The 13,352-nt window shown below is 32.4% G+C and overlaps 2 protein-coding genes across 2 annotated transcripts; one reads left to right on the plus strand and one right to left on the minus strand.

Moving 5' to 3' along the window:
• Window positions 1–7,228: 7,228 nt before the first annotated feature.
• LOC108917392 (regulator of chromosome condensation) lies at window positions 7,229–10,787 on the minus strand. The gene is made up of 8 exons (XM_018723952.1): window positions 10,630–10,787; window positions 10,493–10,571; window positions 10,242–10,441; window positions 10,004–10,186; window positions 9,722–9,953; window positions 9,409–9,558; window positions 9,075–9,347; window positions 7,229–8,223 (listed from the first exon to the last, which is right to left on the minus strand). The coding sequence occupies exons 2-8, from the start codon at window positions 10,554–10,556 to the stop codon at window positions 8,030–8,032; spliced, it is 1,296 nt and encodes a 431-aa protein (XP_018579468.1). The 5' UTR covers window positions 10,557–10,571; window positions 10,630–10,787; the 3' UTR covers window positions 7,229–8,029.
• A 340-nt stretch (window positions 10,788–11,127) lies between these two features.
• LOC108917364 (eukaryotic translation initiation factor 6) lies at window positions 11,128–12,497 on the plus strand. The gene is made up of 5 exons (XM_018723916.1): window positions 11,128–11,351; window positions 11,409–11,670; window positions 11,729–11,905; window positions 11,965–12,146; window positions 12,205–12,497. Exons 1-5 carry the CDS (start codon window positions 11,245–11,247, stop codon window positions 12,212–12,214), a joined length of 738 nt encoding a protein of 245 aa, XP_018579432.1. The 5' UTR covers window positions 11,128–11,244; the 3' UTR covers window positions 12,215–12,497.
• The last annotated feature ends 855 nt before the right edge of the window (window positions 12,498–13,352 follow it).

The following is a 13,352-nucleotide window of genomic DNA, read 5'->3' on the forward strand; positions in this document are numbered from 1 at the left end:
AAAATAATTTTCACGTAGATAATTTTTTTGTCACCATGAGAAAATAAGTACATTTGATAAAAAGCATTAAAATCACTCAAGCATTAAAGACACTTTTAAATGCTCTAATAGTCTTCCTACTTAAAATAAGAAATAATTTTGATACTGTAACTTTTTAAAATGTTTGTTGAAAAAATTTCAAATTTCAGTACATATTTTGAAAAAAAAGAGTGAAAATGATTATAGAGTTTCAGTGCTTTCTATATTGTATTAGCTTTCACGGTGAATAAAAAAATATTACAAGTAAATAATTTTACTAAACCAATCTTTGATTAATTCTTGTAATAGAGATTTATTATGCAACTTTAAATTTTTCGTTGTGTTGATATCCATAAAAAAAACTACCTACCTCTGATCACATTTTTTATTAAAAAAAAAAAAAAAAACAAAACATTTTATTATTAATAAAAAAATGTGATTATATGATGATCAGACATTATTATGTTATATAAATAAATGTGAATGAAATATCTAATAAAACACACTAAAAACACAAATAAAACACACACCAGCACTCGCCAAACCTAACCAACAATAAACATAAACAATATGAATGACATGAAATGATTCATAATTGCAATTGTCAAAATTTATTCTACAAAATCTTTGTGGCGACATCTATAGACTCTTTCCCCAACTTGTATATCCATCTCAAGTCACGTGGTTCCCAGTGTCCCCATATTTTCAAGTATAAGTTCTCGGGCCCTGGCTGTCATTCATACAAGAAGCTATCGCTCGACGTATTCAGTGCATGCTGCTATGTAGAAGACAGGTTTTTCTGCGCATCATTTCTGAGAGATGTTCGATGCATAAGCATAATTTCTGCATTGTGTTCAGTTCAGTCTTATACACCAAACTGTTCGTTTAACTCCAGTAAGTAAAAATCCCACGAATTACAATCTAGCGATCTTGCAACAAACCTTGAAAAAATCTGAAAAAAATTAAGGGAGCTATATCGGTCCTGACCAATCTGCAACTGCATTCAGTTCCTCTCTACCTACACCAGATTTCGAGATTTTCGATTTTTTTCCTTACAGGAGGTATTTGCAGAAAAACCGACCTTCCTAGCGTGTTCAGCGACCCCAGTTGCATATGATACCACCTTGAGAAAGGCATTTTAATTTTTTGACAATTTTCATGGACTGTCTTTCGATTTTCTCAAAAATTTTTAGGAATCAGAAAAATCTGAAAATATTTAAGGGAACTCTATCGGTCCTGACTAATCCAAACCTGTAATCAGTTCCGCTCTAGCTCCACCAGTTTTTAAGATTTTCGATTTCTTTCATTCCGATTCCATTTAAGTTTTTGTTCGGCAGGCAACATACATTACACTACATGTGTATACTTGGCTGTATGAAATTCTTAAAATTTTATGTACTTATAGATTTTGAGTAAATACATTAAAAATGGACCACACAATTATATATAAATCTTCCTTTATTTATGGAACAGTAACACAATTTCTATATTTTCTAATGTAAGCTACATTAGAGCAACAGTTCACAATAAAAACACATGGAAACAAAACATCTCACCTACGCAGAAAAAGTAGGTTCTTTCCCGAAACAGCAAATTTCACGTTAAAGAAGCAACATTTCATTCTACTTCGTACAACAATATATTCTCAAAATTGAGACAAAATCGTCTTTAGATGAGCACTTTAATTTTTTGAAATTTTCATGGCTTGAATTTTCATGTACCACCGATTTTCTCAAAAATGTTTAGGTCTATAACGGCCCTGACCAATCCAAAACTGCATTCAGTTCCTCTCTAGCTCCACCAGTTTCCAGATTTTCAACTTTTTTACTCTGGATTCATTTAAGTTTTTGTTCGTTAGGCAACATACATTACAACACACGTGAATATTCGGCTGTATAATAATTCTTAAAATTATATAATATTGTAGATTATAGGAGGGTAAATGCATTAAAAATTAACAACACAATTATAAATGAATCTTCCTTTATTTATAGAACAGTAATATAATTCCTGTATTTTTTAATGTAGTTTAACAGTTCACAATGGGAACAAAACATCTCACCTACGCAGAAAAAAGTTGGTTCTTTCTCGATACAGCAAATGTCACAGTTCAGTCTGCTTAGTACAACAAAATATTCTCAAAGATGAGACAAAACCGTCTTTAGGGGAACACTTTAATTTTTTGACAGTTTTAATTGATTGAATTTTCATGGTCCATCGATTTTCTCATAAATTTGTAGGACTATATCGGTCTTGTCCAATCCAAAACTGCATTTAGTATCTCTCTAGTTCCACCAGTTTTCCAGATTTTCAATTTCTTTATTCGGGTTCCATTTAATTTTTGTTCGGTAGGCAACCTATATTACAACATAGGTGTATACTTGGCTGCATAACAATTCTTAAAATTATATAATATTGCAGATAATAGGTAAATGTATTAAAAATGAACAACATAATATTAAATAAACATTCCTTTATTTTTAGAACAGTAATATAATTCCTGTATTTCTTAATGTAGCTTAACAGTTCACAATATAAAGACATGGGAACAAAACATCTCACCTACGCAGAAAAAAGTCGGTTCTTTCTCCGATACAGCAAATTAAAGAGGCAACATTTCATTCTCCTTCGTACAGCAATATATTCTCAAAGTTGAGACGAAACCGCCGTTAGATGAGCTCTTTAATTTTTTGGCAATTTTCATGGGTAAAAATAAATTCAAAAAATCAAAATAAATCTCAAACATTTTTAGGACTCGGAAATATCTGAAAACGTTCGGGTGAACTATAACTGCCCTGACTAAAGAAAACATTCATTCGGTTCCTCTCTAGCTCCATCAGTTTTCCAAATTTTCAATTTCTTTTATTTCGATTCTATTCAAGTTTTGGTTCGGTAGGCAACATACATTACAATACACGTGTATACTTGGCTGCATAACAATTCTTAAAATTATATAATATTGTAGATTATGGGTAAATGTATTAAAAATGAACAACACAACTATAACTAAATCTTCCTTTGTTTATAGAACAGTAATATAATTCGTGTATTTCTTAATGTAGGTTAACAGTTCACAATATAAAGACATGGGGAACAAAACATCTCACCTACGCAGAAAAAAGTCGGTTCTTCCTCCGATACAGCAAATTAAAAAAGTAACATTTCATTCTGCTTCCTACAACAATATAATCTCAAACTTGAGACGAGACTGCCGTTAGATGAGCTCTTTAATTTTTTGGCAATTTCCTTGGATAAAAAAAAATTAAAAAAACAAAAAAATCTCAAAAATTTTTAGGTCTCAGAAATATCTGAAAACGTTCCGGTGAACTACAACGGCCCTGACCAATCAAAAAATGCATTCAGTTCCTCTCTAGCTCAACCAGTTTTACAGATTTTCGATTTCTTTTATTCCGGTTCCATTTAAGTTTTTTTTAGGTAGGCAACCTACATTACAATATAATTGTATACTTGGCTGCATAACAATCTTTTAAAATTATATAATATTGCAGATTATGGGTAAATGCATTAAAAATGAACAATACAATTATAAATAAATCCTCCTTTGTTTATAGAACTGTAATATAATTACTGTATTTTTTAATGTAGCTTAACAATTCACAATAAACAAACATGGAACAAAACATCTCACCTACACAGAAAAAGTCGGTTCTTCCTTGATAGATCAAATGTCACATTAGACAAGCAACATTTCATTCTGCTTCGTACAACAATATATACTCAAAGTTGAAACAAACCGCCGTTAGATGAGCTCTTTAATTTTTTGGCAATTTTCATGGGTAAAAAAAAATCAAAAAATCAAACAAATCTCAAAAATTTTTACGACTCGGATATATCTGAAAACGTTACGGTGAACTATAACAGCCCTGACTAATAAAAAAATTCATTCAGTTCCTCTCTAGCTCCACCAGCTTTCCAGATTTTCGATTTCTTTTATTTCGGTTCTATTTAAGTTTTTGTTCGGTAGGCAACATACATTACAATACACGTGTATACTTGGCTGCATAACAATTCTTAAAATTATATAATATTGTAGATTATGGGTAAATGTATTAAAAATGAACAAAACAATTATAAATAAATCTTCCTGTGTTCATAGAACAGTAATATAATTACTGTATTTTTTAATGTAACTTAAAAGTTCACAATATAAAGACATGGGGAACAAAACATCTCACCTACGCAGAATAAAGTCGGTTCTTCCTCCGATACAGCAAATTAAAAAAGTAACATTTCATTCTGCTTCCTACAACAATATAATCTTAAACTTGAGACGAAACTGCCGTTAGATGAGCTTTTTAATATTTTAAAAAAACTACAACGGCCCTGACCAATCAAAAAATGCATTCAGTTCCTCTCTAGCTCCACCAGTTTTTCAGATTTTCGATTTCTTTTATTCCGGTTCCATTTAAGTTTTTTGCGGTAGGCAACATACATTACAATACACGTGTATACTTGGCTGCATAACAATTCTTAAAATTATATAATATTGTAGATTATAGGTAAATGTATTAAAAATGAACAACACAACTATAACTAAATCTTCCTTTGTTTATAGAACAGTAATATAATTCGTGTATTTCTTAATGTAGCTTAACAGTTCACAATATAAAGACATGGGGAACAAAACATCTCACCTACGCAGAAAAAAGTCGGTTTTTCCTCCGATACAGCAAATTAAAGAAGTAACATTTCATTCTGCTTCCTGCAACAATATATTCTCAAAATTGAGACAAAACCGCCGTTACATGAATTCTTTAATATTTTGGCAATTTCCATGGATAAAAAAAATTAAAAAACAAGAAAATCTCAAAAATTTTTAGGACTCAGAAATGTCTGAAAACGTTTCGGTGAGCTATAACGGCCCTGACCAATCAAAAAATGCATTCAGTTCCTCTCTAGCTCTACCAGTTTTCCAGATTTTCGATTTCTTTTATTCCGGTTATATTTAAGTTTTTGTTCGGTAGGCAACATACATTACAATACACGTGTACAATTGGCTGCATAACAATTCTTAAAATTATATATTATAAATTATGGATAATATGTATTAAGAATGAACAAAACCGCTTTTAGATGAGCACTTTAATTTTTTAGTAATTTTCATGGAAAAAAGAAATTAAAAAAAATTTCAAACATTTTTAAGACAAATATCGGAAAAAAATCCGGTGAACTATAACGGCTCTGACCAATCCGAAACCGCTCTAATGAACATTGCCAATTTTGCTCTCTTTACATAGAAAGAATATAATTTATTGAATTTTATCAGAAAGCACATTATGGAAACTATTTCATAACTCATTCCTAAATATCCAGAGGCCACTAAACGAATTAAATTTTTTTAAAGTTACAACAGATTTTTTTTTTAATTCTTAATTGCAAGTGGAGAAATAAAATATAGCAAGTATTTTCCAATCACGACAAACAGAAAGCAACTTACCACCATTGTTGACACAAGATATCTAAATAAAGTAAACTGTAATAAAACAGAGTAATACGGAAAGTATCTTTATTTCAAAATCGATCAACAATTTATAAATATACTTGATAACACCTTACTAAGAAATATAAAGGCAGTGAAAATATATTTAATAATATAACAAACACATTACGTCAAATTACAAACATAAAAATTAGTATAACGGACAAAAATATGTCACTCATAGCGACTATAACATGCACTGCTTTTCAACAATATATATCCGTGTAAAAATATATTAATTTGATGGCTTTCGTAATTTTCACACTTACAAAAAACGGGGATTAAATTATTAACTACACTTTTAAAAAAGTCACTGGTACAGATTTTTATACAGGGTCCATATTTTGTACCGTCCACGACTAGTCTGAATAATTAAATTTAACTTTAACTAGAAGTCTCACAGTTTTCGAGATATAAGCACATTCGGTGAATATTTCTAGCGCTGCAAATATATCAGAAACAATACTGTTGCAATTATCTCACAAAATAAAAATTTCCGTCAAAGTGTCAAAGTAGGCCTAAAAATATTCTAAAAATATTCAAAAACTCGTCATGAAAAATGAAAATGAGCATCACTTTCAGTTTTTCGAAAATTTTCGAAAATCACCCTTACTTAGGGGTTGAAAAGACAAAAAAAGTGAACAAATTAATAATCATCAACAGTTGTAAAACCCCAAATATTTCTATGTAAAAAAGCAAAAAACATATTAAAAGTTAGAATTTTTTTTTTCTTTTATACGTCATAATTGAACCATTAATAACCCACAATCACTAGATTCGAAGGAAAATACCCCTAAATGAGGGTAAAACCACCCCTAAGTTCAACCATATACGTATAAAAGAAAAAAAATTCTAACTTTTAATAAATTTTTTGCATTTTAGACGTTTAGGGGATGATTTCACCCCTTTAGGGATATTAAGGGTTGATTTTCAATCCGGACAAGACCGTATCAAATACGAAATTAGATATTTTTACATTCATAATATTATTTTGATAACAACATAGAAATATTTGGGGTTTTACAACTGTTGATGATTAATTTGTTCACTTTTTTTGTCTTTTCAACCCCTAAATTAGGGTGTTTCGAAAATTTTCAAAAATCTGAAAGTGACGCTCATTTTCATCTTTAACGACGAGTATTTGGATATTTTTAGAAAATTTTTAGGATTTTCCCAGTCGCCTCTGTCAAAGTCTCAAAAACAGCCAGAAAAATGGCTTTTTTTGCAGTCACTCTTTGAGACTGAGAAATAGTTTTTGAGAGAAAATCGTAACAAAGTGCATATCTCTAATACTAAGAGATTTTTTTTTACTAAGGTCGAATTCAGTGATTCAAGCAAGTCGTGGGCAGGCCTATCACCCCTTGTTGACTCGGCGTTTAGTTTTGGAACACCCTGTACAAAAGCATAGTGGCCAACAGTAATTTGAATCGTTAAAGTAGATTTTTTTAAAAGTCGCCAAATCAGTGGTGGTTCGTGGAAATTAAAGTGGTCATATTTTGATATTTTGACCCACATAAACTCTCGTGATGAAAAATTTTGACTGAGTTACAAAAAAAAAATTAAAAATTAAAATAGGGTTTCTCGACTCTGAAATATCAAAAACAGGTAGACATATGTATGGAAATTATTTCTTTTATAATAAACTTATAGATCCAGGCACTTTTCGTATTTTCCATTTTAATTAAAATTTAAATAAACACAACTAAGAAGAAAACATTCTTTAGATAAATAAATAAAAAAATGCTTATTTATATTTGTCGATCATAAATACATATTTATGCAAATTTGTAACCCGCTTCGAGGTCCGAGGGTCCCTAGTCGTTTATTTCACTCGAAATTTTTTCGTCACGAAAAAACGGAACACAGAAATTGTTCTCCAAAAATTAATTTAACCATTTTCATTTTCACTGGTCACCACTGTGCCGAATATGAACATCAAAGAAACATACAGTTAACGATCAAAGCATTTAAAATAAAATCCACAATCGACAAAAAATAACTAACGTGATCGTTTTGACGAAAAGGAAACATTAAACTATTAAACATCTCTGATTATCAAGCATCAAAATGTACACACAACTTTCCATATTTACACGTTTCATTTGTAACGATTCAAGAACAGTTCTGGGAATACTCAGCAGTCATACACGTACAAGATTTTTTGCAAATTAACGTACTTTCAACCATTTAAGCTCAGCAATCAATTATCGAACAGTTTTATGCTTGAACGGAAGGGGAGAGTTTTTAAGAGAAATTATAACGTGAAAGAATTTTTAGGCAATTAAAATGGATTGCTGCGGATAATTTTTAGTCTTCATACTTCTAATAACGTACACACTCATACACTGTGAATAATATGCGCAAAAATATAATACTCATTTTTTTAATTTCGTCAAGATTCAACAAAAGTTCCAGATTATTTGCAAAAAAACCCGTAAAAGTACTTCTAATCAGTCAGTAGCTTATTTACGGAACTTATTACTCTGTTGGTGGCGTGCATGCAGTCCGTAACTAAATTCCGTCTCCTTTATTGTTGGTCGAATTTGTTACAGCTAAAATTACAGTATGTTGGCCACCACTACTCACTCTTAACACCCTCCGGTCCACCAACTGCTTGCTGTTAATCAACGTAGGCACTTCGCAGTCGTCCTCCTTACCCGTCCCCAGCTGTCCGTTGGTTCCCATACCCCAACCGTACAGCTCTCCTTTAACAAAATCATGTTGATATTTTGATCTTTACCACAACCATTGAATATTAATTATGAATTTCTATTCTGTATAACATAATTACGATTAATGACAAACAGTATGTCAAAAATCATGATGGAGTAGTTCAAATGACTTAGTTTTAGTTGCAGATTGCTAGTAATACTAATAATTTTTGTTAAATTTAAGCCTTTAGAAATCTATACAGGATGTTTCAGGAGATTTGAAAATTTTATATGCGGAGGTTTTGGGACGGGAAATTCAAATTTTATGGACTGTATTTTCTAGAGGGCGCCACAAGCAACCATTATTTTGACATCCTGTATATCCTAAACGAAGCGTTCCCAGACCTAAGTTCATAGGAAATATTTTGCTTAAAATTGAACGTAGAATAATATACTGAAGTATGTACATCTCCTCCTGAGACACCCTGTATAATTTTATTACACCGGAATTTCTTCGTCTTTCATTCCACATATATTTCAATAATCTGAAGTAGTTTGTAGACATGCGTGTTAACTAAGATGAAACAATATTTTGAATACATTTGTCTCGTTAAGGCATTACTTGTGTCAAAACTTATTAGATTATTCGCGACCTCTGCATAATATAGAACGGTAGGAATTTCAAATTGAATTTTGTCCCGATTTTGGCTCCGCACCCTGTATATAAATCGCACAATACTATAATTTAGTAAATCACCTCATAATGTGTATTAAAACTAAACGAAATATTAAACAGACATTTAAAGTGAGGAAATATCAAAAGTTACCTAATTTTTTCAGCGTCAAAAAATGAAATATTTGCAAATATTCCCAAACGATTCTAAATTCTGGAAAACGAGACTCACCTTCTGTCGAAACTGCAAACGACGTGGCCGATCCGCACGCCACATTTACAATTTTCTTGCCCTCTAAAGTAGAAACCAACTGGAGCTCGGCAGCATCTTCACAACCTGCACCCAGTCCTAGGCGGCCGTATTCTTTCCTGCCGATGGCGTAAACTTTCCCGTCTACGTCCAGTCCGATCGTATGGTGCTGACCCCCACTGATGATATTCCACTTGTATTTCGAAAACTCCTTGCTCAACTTTGGCATAAACTGCGGCACCAAGGATTTTAAACCTACGATTGTGCACAAAGAGCGTAAGCGAAAAGAACACTTTGAGTTTCGTCAGCCGCTTACCTAGTTGATTGTAATTATTCAATCCGAAAACGTAAACGTCGTCCCTGTTCGCCACTTTACAGAAAGTGCCGTAAGTTACAGCCCAGATGTTGTCGAAATGCAGCCTCAAACTAGGCTTAAGGCTAATCTGCGCCGGCTGTAAGAGTTTAGCTGGAACGAAGAACGTTTCGTGCATTTTTATCATTCGAGAAATTAAAAAACTGGTTCACCACAGGGATGTTAGTAATAGTTCACGATAAAAATAAAAAAAATATGCAAAAAAAATAAACCCGATAAAAAACAAAATAAAAAAGCTTCAGTGCTCAATCCGTACCTATTTGTCCCTTACCCACTCCGCTTCTTGCATTCCTACTGCTGCTTCTTTCCGTGGTTCTACCCAACTGCCCCTGCTCGGCACACCCACAAGTGTACACTTCTCCGTGATTTGTTAAAAATACTATGTGGTCTGCGCCCGAAGCTATTTTGACTACATGGACGTTCTGAATTATTTCAAAAGGAAGTTTCTCGTTGCCTCTCAATGTCATACCCATATTACCATGTGAATCCTAAATTTAAAAAAATTAGATAAAGAAATATAAAACGTATCACATCTTACTCTGAATGTGCCCCATGCAAAAACGCGTCCATCATCTAACAAGGCAGCGGAATGAGAATCTCCCGCTGACACTTGCACCACTTTTGAAGGTAATTCAACCTCACCAGCTTCAAATTCCGCATCTTCTTTTCCTTCGGTAACTCTCCCCAAGGCCCCTTCATCGTTACAACCAAAAGTTATGACCTAAATAAAAACATCGTAATGTTCGAAATTATTTTATTACAAACGAGAGTCTTACTTTTCCTTCTGCAGTTAAACAAACAGTATGCATGCCTCCAGCACAAATATCAACAATATCTTGGTCAAGATTAAGCAGAGCAGGTCTGCTTTTCTCTAGTACGTCTGGTCCTAAACCTAGTTGACCAACATCTCCAGCTCCTGTTACCAATACAACTCCTTCCGTAACAATTTTAGGAGACGTAGCATTTTCCAAGGTGACTGAAATAAGATATTTGAATTTAAAATTTTCATAAAAATTGATATACTTACATTTGGCTCTTTTCGGTTTGGCGTTGTGTTCATTTGAACTCTGATGACGCCTCTTGGTTGCCATTTTATAAATAATAAACTGGAAATGCATTTATTTATAAGGCATGGAAAAAGTAAGGTTATACAACTATACTTACGAATAAATTAAATACTTATGCGGTATTTAACACTACATTAATTTTCGATGCGTTAAGAATAAACCAAGTTTATTGGTTTGAGAAAATAAATTTTACAATCACAAACCAAGCGAGAGCGGGAAAACGAAATAGGGCCAAAAATATTTGCGGCCAACGGAACGAACCGGTTTATTAAAATGTCAAATGTCAAATCAGAAAAATTACTTATAGGCATTTTTTATCGAAGTACATGGTAATAAAGTATTTCGATTTATTTGCTATGGTGCTGCAAAAAAATTGTTATTGGTCCCAAAGAAATAAAAATGTTTATAACAGCCACAGAAATTAGAAAATGTAATCCTTTAAATAAAATTCTCTGTTTCTTTTTTCTCTTTTTTCTTATGGATTTACATATCGCTGGTAGTAAACATTAAGAACTAAAAGTGACGTCGTGAAAATTAGCTTTGTTTAAATAATTTTTTAATAGGGGAATATGTGATAAGATGCCTAGGTGGTGGCGAAACTGGAGCCTGAAGTGAGGTTAGTTAGTAAACGTGTTTTCGTAAGTTTGATATTAAATTTTTGTACCTATACTACTTATAGTATTGTATTTACTGATAAATTACGATACACAAAATGGCATTACGTATACAGTTTGAAAATAACAATGAAATCGGCGTATTTGCCAAATTAACTAATGCATATTGTTTAGTAGGGATTGGTGGCTCAGAGAACTTCTACAGGTAAGTGTTTACAAACCTGTAATATTGTGCAATGTAATATATTTTATTTTCTCTTAGCACTTTTGAGGGCGAGTTAGGTGAAACTATACCCGTGGTACACAGTTCACTAGCAGGATGCCGCATCATAGGCAGAATGTGTGTTGGAAATAAAAATGGACTTCTTGTGCCTAATTCGACTTTTGACACAGAACTACAACATATAAGGAATGCCCTTCCAGATTCCGTGAAAGTGCAGAGAGTTGAAGAAAGACTGTCGGCACTGGGAAACGTAATTGCCTGCAACGATTATGTTGCATTGGTACATCCCGACTTGGATAGAGTATGTTATACACATTATGACAAACCTTTATTTAAATTCCTTACAACATTAATTTTAGGAAACGGAGGAAATAATAGCGGACACATTAAAAGTAGAAGTTTTTAGGCAAACGATAGCCAGTAACGTGCTAGTAGGATCATACTGTGTTCTTAGCAACCAGGGCGGTTTAGTTCATCCAAATACCAGTATTGTTGATCAAGAAGAATTATCGTCCTTGCTTCAAGTACCACTTGTGGTGAGTATTGATAAGTATATATTTTGCAACTTTTCATCTTTCTTTGATTAATTTTGTAGGCAGGCACTGTAAATAGAGGAAGTGAGGTAGTGGGTGCAGGGTTAGTTGTAAACGATTGGTGTGCATTCGCCGGGATGGACACGACTTCAACAGAACTCACCGTTATAGAATCCGTGTTTAGATTGAATGAAGCCGCACCATCTAACATTACCTCTGACATGCGAGCAAGTCTTATTGAAAGGTCAGTTTATTATTATCTTTGAGCCTTTTAATTTGTAACAATATTTTTTGTATTTCAGCATGTCGTGAAATGGTAAAATATCGCGCAAGGTTAAGGATCAGTTACTAAATGTATAAAAGTAAATATTGAATTTGCAAGTTAATATTAACTTAAAGTCTAAATATAGATTTATAATTGCACATTTAGGCCAATTAATATATTACTGTAGTTATGTTCTTTATCTATGACTTTTGTACAAAAAATTACATCCTATTGTATTAAAAATAGGACGCTAAGAATTCCGAATTCAACTAACAAACTTAAATGTTACTAAGAACATATTTTTTGATAAATAAAGTACTTGTGAGTAAAGATTTATTTTTTTTATAAAGCAGAACCCTCTCAGAATTGTTACAGGTATGTATTTACTACTTCTTCACTTAGGGGCATATTTACCATAAGAAAACTAAACTAAACATTTTAAGGTGTAGTGAATTTATTTCCAAGGGCAATAGCAAATATAAGATCAGAGTAACTCCGAGTTGCTATTAGCTGCTAATAGCTACGCATCTTGACAAATCGAAAGACTTACAAACTTTTCTACAATTGTAATAAAATATTTGCAGACCGAATATAGGTTAGGAATGTGTTCGACTGGCGAGATATAACCTACAATGTATATGTCATATCTTAAATGTCATTACGACTCGATGCCTACTGTCAGAAAATGTTACATTGTACCTACAGATAGTCCTACTTACGTGGTGTAGGTACTACAAAAGCATGACTAGTATAGTGTCGTAATAAACAAAATAAGCTATTGATATTTTGAGAAACAATTACTCTCGAGATCTGTCCAGCATTGAATTACACCCACAATATCTAGCAAACAGATAAGATCATTTGTTGGCAGAATTGTCATACATAGACCGGTTTGGAGCTTATTCTCATCAGTATACACACATATGATGACTAAAGAACAGTTTAACTAATTGGATGCTTATACACAGACATAATATTTTAAGTGGATCAGATATAACATACAGAGTATATGTTACACCTTAAATATTGAAAATATATCGGTAGAGAAACGTACAAATAGCTAAATCATTCTTGGCAAATAAATATAAGCATAAATTGATTACTATTATACTTCAACAGTATTTAAAATTTCAAGTTTTGTTTTTTTTGCGCTTTGATTTAAAAATTTCTCTCAATAAAAGCCAG

Source organism: Anoplophora glabripennis, unplaced genomic scaffold (assembly GCF_000390285.2).
Source record: "Anoplophora glabripennis isolate ALB-LARVAE unplaced genomic scaffold, Agla_2.0 scaffold4, whole genome shotgun sequence".
NCBI lineage: Eukaryota > Metazoa > Arthropoda > Insecta > Coleoptera > Cerambycidae > Anoplophora > Anoplophora glabripennis.

Bases quoted from the DNA above. Each gene is read 5' to 3' on its own strand.
- LOC108917392 (XM_018723952.1), bottom strand. From the start codon at position 10,556: ATGGCAACCAAGAGGCGTCATCAGAGTTCAAATGAACACAACGCCAAA. The intron at 10,442-10,492 runs GTAAGTATATCA...ATCTTATTTCAG, and splicing joins CAAACCGAAAAGAGCCAAAT to TCACCTTGGAAAATGCTACG. The intron at 9,559-9,721 runs GTACGGATTGAG...TCTTCGTTCCAG, and splicing joins AGTGGGTAAGGGACAAATAG to CTAAACTCTTACAGCCGGCG.
- LOC108917364 (XM_018723916.1), top strand. From the start codon at position 11,245: ATGGCATTACGTATACAGTTTGAAAATAACAATGAAATCGGCGTATTT. The intron at 11,352-11,408 runs GTAAGTGTTTAC...ATTTTCTCTTAG, and splicing joins GGCTCAGAGAACTTCTACAG to CACTTTTGAGGGCGAGTTAG. The intron at 11,906-11,964 runs GTGAGTATTGAT...TTAATTTTGTAG, and splicing joins TGCTTCAAGTACCACTTGTG to GCAGGCACTGTAAATAGAGG.